The 19868-nt window shown below is 32.9% G+C and overlaps 3 protein-coding genes across 10 annotated transcripts; 2 read left to right on the forward strand and 1 right to left on the reverse strand.

Annotated features, from left to right (window-relative positions):
* Positions 1–376: 376 nt before the first annotated feature.
* On the reverse strand, positions 377–2082 carry LOC144547028 (uncharacterized). 2 transcript variants are annotated; one of them, XM_078295631.1, is made up of 2 exons: positions 1160–2082; positions 377–618 (listed from the first exon to the last, which is right to left on the reverse strand). In XM_078295631.1, the coding sequence occupies exons 1-2, from the start codon at positions 2075–2077 to the stop codon at positions 577–579; spliced, it is 960 nt and encodes a 319-aa protein (XP_078151757.1). In that variant the 5' UTR covers positions 2078–2082; the 3' UTR covers positions 377–576. The 2 variants fall into 2 exon arrangements, with proteins under 2 accessions (XP_078151757.1, XP_078151758.1); XM_078295632.1 differs by having other exon boundaries at positions 599–674.
* Positions 2083–3691: 1609 nt separating this feature from the next.
* On the forward strand, positions 3692–8637 carry LOC144547021 (phosphoesterase). Of its 4 annotated transcripts, none has more exons than XM_078295623.1 (12): positions 3692–3786; positions 4326–4635; positions 4734–4789; positions 5138–5197; positions 5417–5485; positions 5707–5763; positions 6326–6402; positions 6681–6762; positions 7091–7207; positions 7304–7428; positions 7603–7672; positions 8388–8637. In XM_078295623.1, the coding sequence occupies exons 2-12, from the start codon at positions 4347–4349 to the stop codon at positions 8436–8438; spliced, it is 1053 nt and encodes a 350-aa protein (XP_078151749.1). In that variant the 5' UTR covers positions 3692–3786; positions 4326–4346; the 3' UTR covers positions 8439–8637. The 4 variants fall into 4 exon arrangements, with proteins under 4 accessions (XP_078151749.1, XP_078151750.1, XP_078151751.1 ...); XM_078295624.1 differs by having other exon boundaries at positions 5141–5197; XM_078295625.1 differs by having other exon boundaries at positions 3695–3786; positions 4727–4789.
* A 4440-nt stretch (positions 8638–13077) lies between these two features.
* On the forward strand, positions 13078–17900 carry LOC144546854 (aluminum-activated malate transporter 9-like). Of its 4 annotated transcripts, none has more exons than XM_078295426.1 (7): positions 13078–13216; positions 14005–14312; positions 14408–14548; positions 14997–15266; positions 16315–16442; positions 16535–16675; positions 16953–17900. In XM_078295426.1, the coding sequence occupies exons 2-7, from the start codon at positions 14021–14023 to the stop codon at positions 17502–17504; spliced, it is 1524 nt and encodes a 507-aa protein (XP_078151552.1). In that variant the 5' UTR covers positions 13078–13216; positions 14005–14020; the 3' UTR covers positions 17505–17900. The 4 variants fall into 4 exon arrangements, with proteins under 4 accessions (XP_078151552.1, XP_078151551.1, XP_078151553.1 ...); XM_078295427.1 differs by lacking the exon at positions 13078–13216 and adding an exon at positions 13798–13921; XM_078295425.1 differs by lacking the exon at positions 13078–13216 and having other exon boundaries at positions 13777–14312.
* The last annotated feature ends 1968 nt before the right edge of the window (positions 17901–19868 follow it).

Raw genomic sequence — 19868 nt, forward strand, 5'->3', positions numbered from 1 at the left:
ATAGCAAAAGGTCTTAAATATTTTATCAGCCATGCATGCATTGGTGTCTCTCGGTAATTAATAACATAATTTCTTGTTCGCCAAAACTGGTAATTGAAATAGTGTGTCATGAAAGAAAATATGAGTTGTGCAATCTAGCTCTTAATATCTCTCTAAAAAATATATAACTCTCTAGTATACCCATACAATTAATCATTTTTAATTTGAAATTTGGGAAGTAAAATAAAGTAAACTATTCTAGCAGCCATTCCCAAGTCTTGAGAAGAGGGGTAATGCTCCAAAAGACATAATACGCTAATAAATAAACGGATTGGTTCGATTTTTTTTATCGCTTTTGCAATTACTAGAGATAATATATATTTATCGTTCTCATTTACCAATAACAACAAATTACACAAATTAATACTTGCATACAAAACAAAGGTGGCAATATATCTGCCTATTTTATTACATAAAGGGAGCAAAATTATGACTAGGTAAATCGAAGAAAAATAACAATTATTATGACTAGTTAGCTATATTAATTATGGGAGCTATATATAAATTAATTTCTTAGAGCCGCATGATTTTGCGAAGCTACTTATTAGTTTCTTCATCTTGATCAGCTACCAAAGGTTCCTGTTAAACATATATTCAGCCAAAAATTCAGAGCCTGTAAGTCTTCACAGCAGCAGCTGGTACAAAAAAAAAAAAAAACCGGTATCCATATATATTTATATATGTAGCAATTAAGGGCTTGTTTGGCTAGAAGAGAAATCTCTCCAAATTCAAAGGAAAACATTATATTTGGTTGCAAAAGAAGTTCTTTGAAAACACCATGAAAAATTGTTGCATTAATTCACAGGAGATGATTTAAATAAAAGAAGTGATAAATACTTTGTCAATATAATTGAGGAGTTTAGCATAGAAATTTTTTTTGAGTTAAAGCACAAATGTTGAATCCCTTTTATGATAATATTTTTCTCCTAGAAATTGTTAGAAACATACTCTTCTTCTTTAAAAGTTAAAACGATGATGGTGAGCTGGTTCTTATTGAAACCTTAAAACAGAATGATTGTTGTTTGTGTAGTTTTATTTCCCATGACATCAATACATTACTAAATAGTTTCACTTGGCTTTAATGATTGTGTGAATTTAAACGGTGCATTTAGAGGTTTACCGAGTACTTCCTTGAAGAGGTCTTGCAGAACAAAATTGCTTCTCTAATGGCATTTTCTCTACCAGCATCATACAAGGGACTGCTGCAACCCGAATTCATTCTAAATGCGGTATCATTAATACTACTCGCTCTAGAGAAGGTACTACTGCAACCCGATCTTGTTCTAATTAACGCGCCATCATTACTCGCTCTAGGGAAGGGACTATTGCACCCCGATTTTGTTCTAAATGCGGCATCATCACATGCTCTAGGAGACACTCGTCGCACCATCATTCCAAATTTCTTTACCTTCTTACAAAAGTGCAGCAAAGTTTTCCAGTACTTCCGCATAACAATCCTTTTTGAAGGCTTCCCGGATCCTTCAAAACAATTCAACTTATGTTTGATGGCTCTCATGATACTCCTATTATTTGAGGCTCGTGAAGTGTTTACTGGGCTATAGATAGGTGAAGAATGTGGCGCAATAAGATGGTTTTGGTCTACACGGCCATATCGGGACGTCCTATGCATTATCAAAGTATCGATTGGATTATGTGACTCAATCAAACCCGAGTCTTCGGGGATAGCATTGTTTTCATTCTCATTATTTTGTTGGTTAATTAGGTTTAGAGGGACAAGTGACCCATTGAGGATCATGTGGTCAGCAACAGACATGTCGGCGGACCCGAAGCCTTGTAAATCGAAGTGGAATGAAGATCTGTCGGTGCATTTTGATACTCTTGCTGAGTGATCTCCTTCAAGATCAAGGGAGAAATTAAGGCTGTCAAGGCTAGGAGAGTCGACAAACATGGTCGGCTTTTTCGTGTCCATTAGCCAATTATCATAAAAGCTTCCATTATTTGAGAGGGGTTGGGTTTCTTCAATTTGTGTTTGTATGTTTTGTGATGGTGAGCAAGTGTGTGAAGAGTGAGAAGACATGGCAGGGAGCAAGATACAAATATGGCTACATCAAGGAGAAAAATATATGTACTGGATATTTATTGTCTGACCATGATGTGTGTGAGGTGTTATTGACCACAGAGACTGAGGTCCCTTTTTTAAGACAAATTCTATTATAGGAGGTTGCTCAATCACTTTTATTTTTATTTTATTTTGCCAACTTTTCAGTAATTAAATAGTAGTACAAGATATGTTCATTGTTTCACACACACCACAAAAAGTTTGATATATAATCTATGAAGAAATTAACCAGAGGTATATTATCTGATTTGTACTTGGGCATTAATTAGTCTCATAGCAATTTTGGTCCTTTTGGTTAAGTATGATATTAGTAACATCATCTGATGTCACAAGGATTTATCAATAGGGCATTTTATTTGAGGGGTTTTTATTATAACTAATTTCATGATTTGTCCTTCATTATTTAAATAGTATGCATGAATTAAACCAGTGTATTTTTGGTAGTTTCTACGAATTTATGACATTAGAGTTGTTTTTAAATTCTTCCCTAAAACACATAACACATGTTGAAATTTTTTTTTGAGATATAGGTTATTAAATAAAATACAGTAATAGAAAGATGCATAGAGATTTTAATATAAAATCATACAATATAGTCATTTTATACACTGAATGAGGTGGATATATCTCACACAATGATAGAGATCGAAGTTACAATTGTCTATCAAAGTATTTAAGGTAAAAAAAAGTACGTACCGCCAATATCAAGTTCAAATCTAAACAATAAATTTACGACTATTATTCAGTATCGGAGAAAAACTATGAGAACCTTACATTGTCATCTACTTTTAAACAGTAGAAATTTAAATACTGAATATCCATTTTTAGATGACTAGTTCATTTAAGTCAGACCCAATTTTTAAATGATCAACTCTGTTAGTTATTATATATTAGTAATTAATCATCGATCTGACAATCACAAAAACAATATAAGGTTATATTTGCTATGATGTTTTCTAAACATTTTTTTATAGTATTGTTGCTTGTTTGACCAGAATTCCTTTGGTAGTTTTGACAATTAGAAAAAGTTCATTACTTTATCCCAACAAATGTCTAATAAAAAAAATTTGATTTAGGGGGTCCTCATGAAAAGTTGCTAGCAATTAATGTTCTGTCTCAGCCTAGCGCTACAAAACAACGAAGATAATTTGCCTGGAATTATGTTGTACTTCTTTATTAAATTAATTAGCCCTGTATTAAGGAATTGTTAAAGAATTCATTTTTTTTCTCTAAACAAGATTCTCTGTAGTACGCTTATGCTAAACCTATCAAAAGTTTTGGTTTATTATATTAAATGTACATTTCGGCATTGACTTCCATTGGATACTGTTAGATAGTAATGTTCTAACTTCTAACTAACAGCCAATAAGAACAGAACAGAGGACCAAGATAAACTGATTAATTCGGTTGCTTCAAATAAAGCCCAAAATTAAAGGCCCAACTGTCAGAATCTCAAATCATTTTTGTTCTTAATAGAAAAGGTCAAAAAGGCTTTTTAGGTGTAAGCCCATATAATCATATTGGGCTATTTCTCGCCTCATTGCTCTCTTCTCCGACGAATGGCGCTCGCGACCTCTCTCGTCTCCTCTTCCCGCCTTCCCTAAAACCCGCTATAAAAATTGAGAATAACAAAAGTCAGATATCGTACTGCTCGCACGTCTGTACCCTTTGGTCTTGCCGAAATTTTTATTAATAGAAAATATATTAAAAAAATATCCAGATTAGAGAACACTTTTGATTTTTTTCGAGATATAGGGAAAACGTTTTGATTTATCACGGCCTCTGGCCGTTATGGCTTATTACGGCCAGAATTAACACTAATTACCGCACTTATTAAAAAAAAAAAAAAAAAAAGTTCCTGGCCGTGATTGATAATCACGGCCAGAATTCAAATCCAGTGCAATATCTGACCGTGTAGAATGAGATCTGAGTTTGTCTGGACACGTGTAGAATGAGATCTGAGTTTGTCCATTTTAATATGGCATATATGCTGGCCGTGATTATCAATCACGGACATGAAATTTTTTTTTTTTTTTTTTTTTTTTTTAAATAAGTGCAGTAATTAGTGCTAATTTTGGCCGTGATAAGTCATAACGGCCAGAGGCCGTGATAAATCAAAACGTTTTCCCTATATCTCGAAAAAATTCAAAAGTATTCTCCAATCTGGATTTTTTTTTATTATATTTCCTATTAATAAAAATTTCGGTTTGATCTTGTCCTTCTTTCGATGCTAGTGTCGCTTTCACTTCTCCCGAAAACCCCCATAAATCTCTCTATTCTTCGTCGCTTGCCTTCTAATGGCGCCGACAAAGGTTGTGACGGAGTACGCCAAATCGGGTCGATCCACGTGCAAAGTCTGTGGCAAGGGTATCGGTTCGGGCTCACTCCGGATCGGATCTTCTGGCAAGGGTCCGCAAGGGTTCGATGTGACAAAATGGTACCATTTAGATTGTTTTCCAGTCAAGTCGAATCCGATTGGTTCAGTGGAAGATATAGTAGGTGTTACTTCGCTAAAGGTGTGTATTATATACATATATATATATTTTTGGTGATTTATGGTGAGGTTAAGTTAATAATAAATGATGGATTTAAGGGTTACTTTTCTAGGAAGCAGATAAGGAGGCTTTAAGGAGCCTAGAAGCTGGTGCATCTTCTAATGGAGATAAAAAGGTTTCCCTCTATTTCTCTAAGATTTTGTTTTGTATTTATCTATGTTTTTGTTGTTACTAGATTAGGAGTGTGGTCGGTTTATTTTGGTTTTTGTTAGTAGCAATGTCATAAAGCACAGTTATTATTTCAGTAGCAAAAAACTAACTTAAATAATGAATACATTAAGCTAACAATTACAAGAAAACATTTTCTGTGATATTAGATTCTCCCTGTAGTTTAAAAACTTGCTGCTGTAAATTATAGCTTTCTCATAGATTTGCTGATTCAAATATATATCCCATTTGGGGATTATTGTGAGGTTATAGTTTGACACAGATTTTCTTATCTGACTTTTTTTTTGTTACTAAGAAGAGAGACTGTGATGGTGCCAGCCAATCAGATGATTCCCCCATGAAGAAGAAGCAAAATGTGAGAGTATATTTCCATTTCTAATATTTTTGTGTTTATGAAGATACACATAAATTAAAATTTCTGTTTTGTTCCATTCTATAGTAATCATATTTTGTACCAAAAAGAATTTACAGAAGATTTATTTTTCAATAAGAACCTTATATCTCTTTCTTTTTCTTATGTGAAGATTTCCAATTTTTTTGTTTCTACCAGTACCAATCTGTTTATTTATTTTAGGTATCTTCAGACACAAGAGAAGGCCAAGATATTGTATTCTCTGATTCTGAAATCAAAGACAATTACAAGGTAACACACCGATTATCTTTATGTGTGATCTGGGTTATTGAGGATCTTTCAATTGAACATCAAATGGTCTTATTTTTTTTTTCTTTTAGTTTCTTTTCTGTTTGCTTTTCTTGGTCTCACTTTTTGAACTGCATCAAGTACTTGGCACCAACATTATAATATCTTACTTATATTGAACAGATTAATGTGCAAGTAATCATTGTTTTCTGTTTTTTTTTTAGGATGCTACACTGTCATCACAGTGGAAAGCCTTCCAGACCGTGATCTTCAATATGAAAGTCATTATTTTACTTACAATTTTTACAAAAATTACATTATTGCACTTTTAGTTTGATATGCATCAAAAGCTAACAAAATCAACAGATTAAATTTTAGCGATTCGACCCCATTTCTTGATGGCTATCGAATTGAAGACAAAATCTCATAATTTTGTCATATACATGTAATTGAGATTATTCAAAATATATCTAAAATTCTACATTTGTTAGTTTAAGTTTGTTACCAATGACTATTGAGGATTGCGTCCCTCACTATATTGAGATTTTTAGTTCACATATATTGGAACAGAATTTGTAAATTGTGCCAATCTAATATCTTTCCACTTTTGGCTAAAAAAATAAATATATAAATATATACATTAAAATTAGTGGCAAAAGTTTCCAGGGTTTTATGGGATATGATTTGCTTTATAAATAATCTGATGGGGTGGATTTTATTTGCAATGTCACATACCAAGGGGGTGTTCATTGTAAACAATAACAGATGCATGCATTTGCAAAAGGTGGATATTGGTTAAGCTTAACATTTTGCATTTCTATCTCCCACTCTGTTTTATGTCAGGGAGATGGGCTTCATGATTCAGCCAAAATAGCAGCTTTTGATTTTGATGGATGTCTCGCAAATACCAATGTCAGAAGGTATTCACTGTATTTTATTACGTTTTGAAGAAAATTTCATGGTTCTTATAATTCTTTAGGTCTTTATGACAGGAATCCAATATTTTGTACTGCATCCTGATAATTGAGAAAGTAGTATTCTTTGCACCAGCTACTAGAAAGATTTTTCAATGAGCAATGATAGAAGTGTGGTGCCAAATTGCTTTTCCTATATTTTCCTTTTAACAGCAAAAGTTGATAATTTCTGTTATCTGTCAAAAGTGGAAATTAATTGTCAGTATTTGTATGTTTCTATGTAGAACTGGTGCCAACGCATGGTCTCTGATGTACCCAAATATCCCTATGAAGTTAAAAGAATTGTACAACGATGGGTACAAGCTGGTTAGTTTATTTTCAGATTAAGATAATGTGTTTACTGTATTTGCAAATAGGGCCTCAGCATTTCTCATATTTGCAAACTAAGACCAGTTAATATCTGATTGTTGTGTGAATACCAACTTAAATGAACAAAAAATGACTAAATTGCCCTGAATTTCTTGTATGGAGTCTCTGTGGATTCTCAGCCAAATGGGTTTTCAATTAGTCCTTATAAATCTTGTGTTGTTTGCAAATGTATTAAACTACTTGGTCTCTTTTGTAAATGGTCCTGCTTCCTGATGCCGCTATTGGTTGTTCTTCTCTATTTATTACACATTTCTGTTTATGTTAGGTCATTTTTACAAATGAATCAAACATAGATAGATGGAAAAATAAGAGACAAGTAGCTGTTGACTCCAAAATAGGTCGGCTAGAAAACTTCATCAAGTGTGTTGAACTTCCAATTCAGGTCCCCTTATTACCTTCTGGCAATGTTTCATCTACTGATTTCTATGATTTGGGAGAAATTTGTACTTACAATTGTTTGTGTGGATTTTTTTTCTAGGTTTTCATAGCTTGTGGTATCAGTAATAAAGGCCAAAATGCAGATGCATATCGCAAACCAAGTATAGGAATGTGGACATTATTGAAAGAACACTTCAATTCTGGAGTTGCCATTGACATGCATCAGTTATTATTTTTTCCTCTTTCTTATAGAGATTTAAGTTCATTAAATTCTGTACTGTAGGAAAACCTATTATTTCCTTCTTCTTTTTTTAATTTCTGATGTTCTTTTTTTTTTAATGCCATATCTTCAAATTAAAATGATAATTGTTACTTGCATCAACCTTTTTTTTTATATAGATCATTCTATGTGGGAGATGCAGCAGGAAGGGCTGGTGATCATAGTGATGCAGACAGAGAATTTGCAAAGGTATGATTTCTCCTTTCTTGTTTCTGCTTTATTTTTAATACTTGAAATGAAGAGATTCTTCCATTAACTAAAAGGGGGAATAATATATTCGGAATTTTGTACCATATTTAAAAAAGAGTGAGGCTATGGTACTATGCATAGCATAGATTAGTCCATACTACAGATCACTATTTTCATTCTCAAAGTCCAAATAGCCGATCTGAACCGTTCACATGAAAATATACTTGCTGACAAAATTTTACATTTTTTAGAATTTTTTTACTAATTTTAAATTTGTAGGAAATTACTACTTTTAAATGGTTGGGAATCTTTAGATCAGTCATTTTTTACCTATCTAAAAAAGTAGTAACAAAATTCTAAAAAAATATAAAATTTGATCATAGTACAATTTCATATCGAGATTATGTTGAATGGTTCAGATCAATTGTTTGGACTTTGAAAATGGAGATGTTGATCAGTTGATCTATAGCACGAACCAATATGCACTATGCGTCTATGCATAGTACTGTAGCCTCACTCTTAGAAAAATATGTTTCATAATGCTGTATAATTTGAACATTACTATATTGTATCTCGCAAAATGTATGTGTACAACAAGATACAGCAGCCATCATAGCGATAAAATATGATTGATGACTTGTCCTCATTTATACTGGGTCATTTCATTTCAAATTCTTCGTTTGGTTCTAATTCTTATTTAATTGGTACCTTGCAGGCAATTGGATTGAAATTTTATGCCCCTGAAGAATATTTTGATGCCGATTGATATCCTCAAACTAGCTTCGTTCATAGCTCTTATAAGCTGATTGTTTTTCTGTAATTAGGCTGATACTTGAGAAATGCTCAACTTGTTAAAATCAATATTTTATATTAACACAAGTGAGTACCCGTAGTTATCTATATTCCTATGCTGTATTTTGTTTTAGGAATACTTTAATGCAGCTGGATGACTTTTGACTTTGTTCTGCCTTGGGAGTTGGGAGATTGTTTGGAATCCAAATAATTCTTCAATTATCAACGAACTAATTCTAAAGTACACTTGATGGCGGCTCTTGGGGTAAAGATATTGACAGAGCATTTTTTCCTTCATGCAGTGCTATGTACAGTGCTATTTTGACTCTGTCATTCTGTTGCATTTGCATGTGCTGCAAGAAGCAAAAACTGCTGTCAATATATTTACCTGGCTATTGTTACCTTGGGAGCATAATTGGGTCACAATTTGGAATCCTGCTCTTCTCCTTCTATTCTGTCTATCTCTCTCCTCTTCCTCTCTCACTTGATTTCCTTTCTCTCTCTACTCTTCAAAAAAGAGATATAAAGAGTAAAGAATAGTAGCCGGCTGCTTTTCTACTAAGAAAAGCAGCGGATATAGATCTCACAATTTGAGTATCCGCTAGTGAGAGAGTTAAAACTATGTTCTGTATGTTAAAAAACTGTCCTTGTGTAATATAAGATAAAATTATATTGGATGTTCTCAAGTAGGTCTATAATGAGAATCAATTTTTAATCTAATGTAAAGGTTATGTGAAAAGTTGATGACAAAGGCAGTGTTCTTTATCTGGGATGTCATTAGCTCGAATTCCGAATGGAAATTCCTAGTAGATATAAAAAAACAGTTGGGTGGCTTACTCCTAAATTTACTTAAAAAAAAAAAAAAAATTAGATCAACGATAATTGAATAAAATTAATTAAAATTTCGTCAGTTGTAGGCTTATAGCGACTAAAAAATATGACCGTAACGCTTCTATTTAGGTTTCAACTCATCGCGAACGAATTAACTTGGACAATTTTGGTAATCTTAACGATTAACGCAAGTAGATTCATTATTTTAAATTCCTCTTCATTATATGTTTGGTAGTTTGGTTGCAAAATAAGAATAGCTCGAATAACTCTTTTGTCATTTGTCTTATTAGAATAGTTAAATCTAACTTTTAGTAAGAATAAGCTATTCTAATAAAATAAAAGAGTTAAATTAACTATTTTAGCTATTCAACTCTATCCAAACAAATAACAAGCTATTCCGAATCTCCTCAAAAAAAGAAAAGAAAAAAAAGAGTTATTCTGAATAACCTTGTTTTAAAAATAACCTATTCTTACTCTAACCAAACACACCTTTACACATCATGTGAGCAAATTGATCCGATTCGTGCATATATTAATTTTTTTGTTAAATAATTTTGAATATGCAAATTAATTAAACATGTTACAATTTATTTTAGTTTTATAACCTTTGCTGATTTAGACATTGCTTATGTTGACCACATATTGTCATCCTCCACTCCCATAAGATATGAGTGCAGAATTAGAATATGCTAGTTAATTGGTGCAAACTTCTTAAAACAATTAACTTGTCAAAACGATTGCTTATTATTTATCAATGATTTAAATAGCGTTTATCGCGTCATAGGGGCCGGGTTAAAAAAATTACGCTATACCCAAATAGCAGCGCTATAGTGCGAAATAGCGCGCTATAGCGGCGCTATTTGGACATAGTGCCATAGCTTTTATGGAAAAAAAACGCTATAGCGCGCTATTTAGAACATTGTATTAATCCAGGAAAAAATAGATAAAGGAGAACTCTCTTCCGTACTTAAATTCACTTCTATGGAACCTTTTTTGAAAGAAAAGAACGAACTCTGCTTAAAAGAAAAAAAAAAAGATAAAAGGAAAAAGGAAAAAAAAAAGAAAAAGGAATACTATGTCAAATAATAGTAAGTTAAAGATTAAAGACATTGTATCTTGTCAGGAAGAACTAGTCGACATTAATTTATTGCCCGACAAAAGAAATTCCCATCCATTAATTAATTGCCACTTGCTATGGCAAAAGGATAGAGCTATAAGAGATGGACACACTTAATTCCCAGTATTTTGTAGAAATTTGACTCCAAAAATTTCAGAATAATCAGAACATATGCCCCAACGCGAATTTATTATCTTTAAAGCTAAACCCACCACCTAAATGTCATTTCAAGTTAACACTTCTTAATTCTCTTTGTTTGTTCTCTTCTCACATGAAGAAGAATTAGATGTTCTTCCATTATGTGTTTATATATTCCCTCCAGCATCTCTCCACAACTAATTGTTTCCTATTAAATACTAACATCCATTACTGTATATATCTTTTATTTTTATTTTTTATAACAACATTACTGTATATCTTAATATCAGTGTTTTCATAATATAAAATATTTAGTTCCACTATGTAATTTAGTTTTCATGATATATATATATTTTTTTCTTTTTCAGATCTTACCGCAATAGAGTTATAATCGGTAATTAAAATATTAGTGGTTTAAATAAAGGCTGAAACTAAATGATAATAGAGTTCTTTTGGGAAAATACATATATGTAGGATAAAATGATTTGTTGTGCCATTTTTTTTTATTTTTTTTGAAATTATGGATTGAGGTCAAGCCATCCAACACACTTTCAAACTTCTATGTATATTATAGAAAATTTCTCCACTTTATGGGTTTCGAATCCATGACCTTCCATATAAGAGTCATATGCTTTTGCCACTAGACTAAAGACTAGTTCTTTAAATATGAAAGCCATGTGCCTTGCACCATTTCTTACTTGAACTTTCCTCCATGTTTTTTTAATATCAATGTATTTAAACATGGATATAGAAAATATTGATTGCGGTTATGAATAAAATAATTTAAAATAAATATTCAAAACAAATGTTGGAAATAAAACTTTTGCAACATAAAATTTTAAAATAAAAACATGTTAACCCGGAAGAGTGAATTATGTTCTAAAAGTGTATTCTCTTTTCAAGACTCCAATGAGTTGTGCATGTATTAGGAGCAGTGTTGTAAAAAATGTCCGTTTAGACTGATTAATTGTCTGATTAGTCGTTGACGGTGATCAAATCGTCACGGATTTTCTCAACAATCAGCCGATTATTTCGGATTATGCCCGATTATTCTCAATTATTTTCAAATAATTGCTTGATGGTACCTTGTCCGTCCGACGAGTACATACCGTTATTTACAACACTGATTAGGAGTGTGTCCATGAGAGAAATTGATGGGAGGTTCCTTCATTTTTTTATTTATTAAGAAAATTATGTATTTTACTAGTTAAATAAATAATTTATGCATTTCACTTGGTTAAATAAAATATCATAAATAGGACATTTGAAAGGATACATTGTAAAATGATAAATTATTATGATAATAACTTAGAAAGATATACATAGCATTTTAAAAAAAAAAATTGGTTTTTTATAATTTCTATCTTAAAAAATGCATAAAATATTATGTTAGGATAAAAATGAAAACTCTAAATTTTCAAGGCTCCAAATGGGAAAGGGTTATGAAAGCAACGGTCCTGGTCGCTTTAGATGACACCTTTCATCAATTATTTCACCTTATTCCCTCAGAGGAACAAGGAACATAGCGTCACTCACAGTATTTATTCAGCTGTATTTTGTTTTCTCATCCAAATGGCACACTTTGGCGAGGTAATTTAGTATATGCCATTTTATAAGTTGGTTTTACCTTTATATCCAATTTATTTATGCTTTGTGTCATCAACGACATTTTCATGTGTACCCTTTAAATTTTATGAAATTACGTAGGAGGGATCAAAGTACACCATTTTATGATGACACGTCTTGACACCATATGCTTATAATATTTGTGATTTGAAAGTCCAAATAGTCGATCCGAACTATTCAACATGATTTCCATATTAAAATGTGCTTGGTGACCAAATTTTACATTTTTTTTTGAATTTTTATACTATTTATTAAGATATACAAAATTGTTGATTAGATAATTATGGATCAATGAAAAACAACGATTTTCAAACATTCTAAGAAAACAGTAAACAATTAAAAAAAAATGTAAAATTTGGTCTCCAAGCACATTTTAATATGGAAATCATATTGAACGGTTTAGATTGACTATTTGTTTTTTTAAACCGCAAAATAAATAATAAGCATATAGTGTCAAGATATTTATTAAGATATCTACAAAATTGTTGAACAGATAATTATGGACCATTGAAAAACAACAATTTTCAAACATTCTAAGAAAATAGTAAACAATTTAAAAAAAAAGAAGTAAAATTTGGTCTCCAAGCATATTTTAATGTGGAAATCATGTTAAGCATTGAACATTCGAGAAATAAATCATTTGTTCTTGGAAACAAACATATTAAAATATTGAACATTTTTCTTACACAGACTATATATCTTTATTTTTCAATAAAGGATAAAATGAGAATTTAAAATTTAAAATGAGTTTTAATAGAATATGTAATAAATTGGGATAATTTGTGGTTTTGAAATTTAGAAGGGTAAATATGATATTATGAATTTTAGAGAGGGAAATACTCAATTTCCAGATTTTTGAAGCATATAAATGAAACTCCTCCTTCAATTTTATAAGGAGAATCAAAGAATACTTAACTTCTAAAGATTAAAAAATTATGAAATTCCTTCTTTAATTTTATGAGGAGAGCCAAAGAATATGTAACTTTTTTAATTTATAGCCCTCCGTGATCCTCCCTCCCTCCTGACTCTGCATGCCACATGTAAGTTCTGTTTTACCAAGAGCCATCTCAAGTGTTAATTACGTATAAAATATTTTATCAAGTATTAACCCTCTATAAATTTAATTTTCTTTAGTGATAACATAATTCTTTAAAATGTTTCACCAAAATAGCTCCAGATGCTCCCTGAATCCAAAACTGGTACGATATTTGGCTCTCAGCAGTTCGATTTTGTAAATCAAATATTTCATTAATTAATTCTGTTCATGCAAAAGTTACCACAAATCAAGGAGCACCTTTTATCATGTCAGTAGGCACATAGATACCAAGTTAGCTTCTTTACAACATATTATTGGAATCGAATCGTCTGCACCCTGCGGGGTGGAACCGGTTACTGTTAAAGGAGGTTGATTATTGTTACTTTTTAAAATGGGGCCCACCAATAATGACTCTGGGGCTAGACGATTCGATTCCCATATTCCTTCCCAGGTTTTGCAACACCACACAAGTCTAATCAGACACGGATCTACACGAAGTGACTAAAGTCAATTGTTCCTCATTTATTTTTAAAATTTATGTGCTTATATATGATTTTCAATGTAATTTACAGTTAAATGCTATGAGTAATGTAAAATTAATTCACACACACATGAAAATTTGAGATGATCGATCTCCAATGTGTGTTTGACCCTCAAAGTTTGAAAGTCTGACGGCCTATAACTGCCTATAAAATTCAAGCATCTCTTAGTGACCATTAACTCCCTTCACTCTCATGCAATAAATAACAAGTTTTCAGTAATAGCACCTATTAATTCTCCATTCCTTTACAGCATATTTCACAAGAGAATGCACAACAAACACTGCATAAGGATTGACGTGACACTGTCGCCAAGTACTGTTTTACCAGAATTCGTCCGTAAACCAAGAAACGAAGAGCGGTTTATAATCTGTAGATATGTTAGAGATTTGTGGGAGTTTGCCAAAGAAGATAAACATGGAGTTGCATTCTCACTGAAAGTGGGCCTTGCCATGATTATAGTATCGCTTCTCATACTAATCAGCCAGCCATATGAAGTTTTCGGTACAAACATCATCTATGCTATTCTCACGGTGGCTGTCATGTTCGAGTACACAGTAGGTTTGTACATAACAAAACTACTAATATTTGTTCATTTCCTCTTTATTCAACTACTAACAAGTTATTCACTTATTTGTTCTTCTTTTGTTGTTTAGGCGCCACACTTAATAGAGGATTTAACCGTGCTGTGGGAACCTTGGCTGCAGGAATATGCGCGCTTATGGTGATCCAAATAATTGTAGTTTTTGCGCATGCCGCAGAGCCATACATCATTGGTGCCAGCATTTTTCTTGTTGGTATGTAAAACTATTTTTATGATTTTCATATCATACCGGTGAGACCGGTGACTGAGATATTATTCACTGCAAAACATATTTAGTCAATCATCAATAAAAGAACAAAAAAAAAACAGAAATAGAGGGAGACCAGTAAGTAAATTGGGTTCGGTGCTGTTTGGTTTTGACTTCCGATATCGGTACAGGTTCTAATTGGTAAAAAATAGAACTCGAGAAAATAATGCTTGTGTTTATGAATAGATTCCTCTACACAATAAAAGAAATTAAGAATCATAGGTTTTGTCAAACAGGAAGCAAAAAGAAGATGGAAAAAGGAATCATTACATGCTTGCTCTGTTACTTTAATCAGTACGGAATAATACAATATCCAAAAAGTAATACTGATCTAATATTCTTATATGTATAAACACTGTGATCAGTTCCTAATAAATCATTCATGCACAAGCAGCTGTTGTGACATCCTTTATGAAGATATGGCCGCCGCTGGTTCCCTACGAGCACTGTTTTAGGGTTACACTTTTTACCTACTGTCTTATCATAATCTCGGCTTACCGCAACAGCAACCCGGTTTTCATAGCACTGACACGCCTGTATTGCATTGCAATTGGTGCTTCTATTGCTGTTGTCATGAATGTGCTTGTTTTCCCAATATGGGCTGGTGAACAACTCCACAATGAGCTCATTGCTAGCTTTCATGCTGTGGCCGAATCGCTTGAAGGTAATCTACCAACTATTGAATGTTTGGTTATAGGCAGGGCAGGATCTACATGGAGTGAATGGGGGTCAATTGACCCCCATTTATTTCAAAATTTATGTGCTTATACATGATTTTCTATGTAGTTTAGAATAAAATGTTATAGGTACTAAAATTGAGTCTCATATTCAGCATGAAATTTTATATGTTCCCCGAATGTGTGTTTGCCCCCCATATTTTAAAATTTTGGCTCTGTCCCTTATTATAGAATCATATCTTTAACATGTCCTTACACTTATGTGTAAAGATATATTTTTCTAATGTAGAATGAAAAAGAATAAAAGATAAAAGTAAAAAAAAGGGTAAATTTCGCTGAAGGTCACTAAACTTTGTTATTTGTCACGAATTGGTCACTCAAGTTTGATTTGTCCCTTTTGAGTCACTCAACTTTGTTATTTGTTCCAATCAAGTCCCTCTATTTTTTCCATCCAAAATTTTAACGGAATATGCTAATTCCGTTAGTATTTTGGATGAAATATACTAATTCCGTTAATATTTTGGAGGGAATTAGTATATTCCGTTAATTTTTTGGACGGAATAGGAATATTCGGTTAAATTTTTGGATGGAAAAGTATAGAGGGACTTCATTGGGACAAATAACAAAGTTTAGTGACTTAAAAGGGACAAATCAAACTTGAGTGATCAATTCGTGACAAATAACAAAGTTTAGTGACCTCAAGCGAAATTTATCCTAAAAAAAATAAGGAACTGTCAAGTAGTTGATCTCCTATTGAGCCGTAATATTCCTTCCTGCCTCATGCTTTTCCCAATCAATCTCTTATTAGTCGAAGAAAGCAGGTGTAAATTGGGCTTACTCCCTGGCCCACTAAATAATGTGGCCCAAAATTCCAACAAGTGAAACATTTGAGGAACTCCCCTGAATATATCAAAAACTTGGCTGTAACATTCACTGGCACACGAAAACTGACGAACTTTCAAGAAAATGAAATTCTCAGAATTATTGAATTCCCTTAAAAGCTTTTTATGAACTAGGTTCTTATCTTTTCTGTAGAATGTGTGAAGAAATATCTTGACGCCAACTGCTCGGGGCATATTGAGTTCCCACAATCTTTCACTGACGAGCCTTCCTTTCAAAAATGCAGAGCAACTATGAACTCATCAGCAAGAATTGATTTCCTGGTGAGCCATAAACAACCAGTGATCCAAATGTTGTCTGAATTACACATCTTACATAAGTGACTTACTAGACATGTTATTTCCAACTTTTGTAGGCAAACTCTGCAAAATGGGAGCCGCCACACGGGAGGTTTCGACTCTTCTATCCATGGTCACAATATGTTAAAGTTGGTTCTGTACTACGCCATTTTGCCTATGATGTTATGTCTCTGCATGGATGTCTTCACTCAAATCAGGTTTTTGTTACATAATTTCTTTTTTTTTTTTTTACCAATTTACTAAAATATAGATTAGAACTGCGGGTTTAGTGCAGTGGCATCTCCCTTTAAAGAAATGTACGTTCAATTCTCGAGAATAGCATCTAAAAATGCTGGGGGTGTATATATAGAAACCCTACTCGAATGACAAAGTTGATGATGTCTATTTCTCCATTTTACAGGAAAACTAAAATTCAGATTACAGAAACCCTACTCGGATTACAAAGTTGATGATGTTTATTTCTCCATTTTCCAGGGAATTTATTGCATGAAATTGGTTGCAGAACAAGAAATTCGCAATGCAGCATCTCAAGCCACCGAGCTGCTATGCCAATTGGCAAATAATCTAAGCGATATGAAGCATAATCCTGTTGAAACAACAAACATATTAAAATCTGTTCACGACTCTTTATATCGGTTGCAACAATCTGTAGCGTACAACTCGATCCTATTCACAACCTTAAGAAACAGCTTTTCACAAAATCTCATGGATTATCACAACATGCCCAAAACAAATGCTTATGCAAATGCATTATTGAAATCAGAGGCATACATTGAGTGTCTAAGAGGAAAAGGGGCACGAAGATTGAATTCGTGGCCATCAATTGATTCTCAAAAAATGGATGATGCACGAAAAATTGATCCAGGTAAGATTTTGAGGAGGACAGAATATTCAAAGAGCATGGAAGCATTGTCATCCGGCATGTTTGTTTCATTACTAATCGAGTTTATTGCAAAGCTTGATCACTTGGTCGATACTGTTGATGAACTTTTTAAGATGGCCAAATTGGAGGATCATGTTGTGTAGACACAAAAAAAAAAGGGCAGCACCTTTTCATGTATAAAATATTTCGATAAAGCAAAACAATATACCTTTAAAATTTTCCTGTTTTGCTCTGGATAGGAGATAATATCCTATTGCCTTGCTTCAATTCTGAGTAGGCCATCGCTATCTCATCTCTCAACGTCTTTACTGTGAAAACATCGTCCCTGATAGGTTGTGTGATTTTCTCAAAGATGATTGCTTCTGCTTTGTTGGAGTTGAAATTAAAGAAGATGCAGAGAAGCTTAACCAGGGAAAACTTTTTAATACTCAGAGAAGGTGGCTTTGTGTTTTCTGAAAGATAGTTGTTTTTTTGTATTTGTGGGTTTTAGCGCATCAAAGTGTACTAAAATTGAAGTAATTAGTGTCTTTCAACTACAACTGATTTTATAAAGGGTCCAGAACCTGTCCGAAGAGGCGAAGACCTTTGGACTCGACTTCTTGTCCGAAGCTTTCATATGCCGTACAATTATAAATATTATCAACATCACATTAATTGCTTGTAAGTTGTAATGTAACATCCATTGACCCCTCTCTGTTAAAAACAAAAAGGAAGGATTCCTGCTCGTCTCTCTTCCCAAATCAGATCGCATCAAGAAAAATGAAAATACAAAGGGAAAGAAATTGCTCCTCCAGCTAGCTCCCCCTCGCCCGCCCCTGAAAACCCTCAAGCCCCCTGCTCATACAGAACGGAGGGACGATATCTTCTTTTCCTTCTCATTCCTCGAAACTGTGTAGAGGGAGGATTTTTTTTCCAGTTCACATCCTTTTATCATTGTTCTCTTCTCTTCTAATGAGATTAATTTTCTTGATATTACATAATTTCATTCCTAGCTTGAGGGACAATTTGAGAAATTTTCTTTTTTTTAAAGCTCTTTCTGGTGAGCTATTAATTTTGCGAGCTAAATAAAGATGTATTTGTATATATTTGTCCTCTACTCCTCTCATTCTCTTCTAATATTGTAGTCTTTTATATTTGATAGTGATCTGTAAATAAAATCAAGATAGCTAGTACTTCGAAGGACGTTTTGTTTGGGTTTAGAGAAAAACAATGAGAGCGTGTTTGGATGTCACGGGATTATGGAATGAGAATGAGAATGGGAATTCACTTTTGAAAAAGTGAGAACCCACGGGTACGGAATTCACGGGTTTAATTATGGAAATATGAGAAAATGAGTGTTCGTTTGTATCATGTGATTAATTGTGGGAAATCTTTATTTATTTAAAATATGTATATTTATTTGTTTTAGTTTAGTTTAGTTATAATGATTTTTTTATTTAATGATTTTTGTGGGAAATTCTTTCTATCTATTTTATTTAGAAGAAGTAGAGACTCTTGATGTATCATGTATCTTTTCTATCCATTATCTGCATGCTCAGTACTTCTAATTACATTCTTCTCCATTATAGCGCAATATTGAGATGTTTCTTCCCTCTTATATGCCAAATAATTCTCGTGAAATTCAGAAATTGTCTTTCTCTTTCTAGTCTTGTTTGTCCTCCTAGGTGACGGAACCCTAGTAGGAGGCGTATGACCATCATCTGAAGCTTAGGTGGAGGGTGGTACTGGTGCCTGAGTAGAGATCGGGTCAAATGCTTGTGTATTAGGATAATCTCCTTTAAAATCAAGATTAAAACCTCCTGGAGTAAGTACATGGGACTAGGAGAGTCCATAACAAATTGATTCTCATGATTTACATAATAATTACTACCACGATGATGCGAACCGTTCATAATACATCCTGAAAATTTTGATATGAAAGGCTAAAATTAATCAAAACAGAATATATAACTTACAAAGAATGCATGTTTTAAAATTTGTAAATCAAAATTCCATACCGGAGTACAAGTCGTGCAAGTCATCGTAGTATGGAAAAGATTTGTTATACCACCTTTTAGCCTCCTTATCTGTTTGCAAAATAGGTGCCCACACTTCTTCGGTAGCAAGTAGTTAACTTGAGTGAATGGTACTGTTGGTTTCATGTACCAATAGAAATAAGAGTAAATTTTAGTTGGGAACTTAGGTAACTAAAACTAATTTTCTCCACACTTAATACAAAGTGAGAATAGTTAACTTGAGTGAATGGTACTGTTGGTTTCATGTACTGTTGGTTTATGTGCTTCCTGTAACAAAGAAGACATTTTATCAAACACCTATTATGCACATTACAATACAAAGCATAATACATATCTAAATCAATACTTCATATATTTCATGCATTTATTTCAAAAATTTATGTCAAAACACTTAGATATTTGCACACCTTGCATAGATAAGTTAAATGGATTTTTTTTTTTAGTTGAAATAGCTCATGGGTTACAGCAGCTCGTACCAGTAACCCCCAAAAC

The sequence above is a fragment of the Carex rostrata genome, chromosome 30, assembly GCF_964058835.1.
Source record: "Carex rostrata chromosome 30, lpCarRost1.2, whole genome shotgun sequence".
Taxonomy (NCBI): domain Eukaryota; kingdom Viridiplantae; phylum Streptophyta; class Magnoliopsida; order Poales; family Cyperaceae; genus Carex; species Carex rostrata.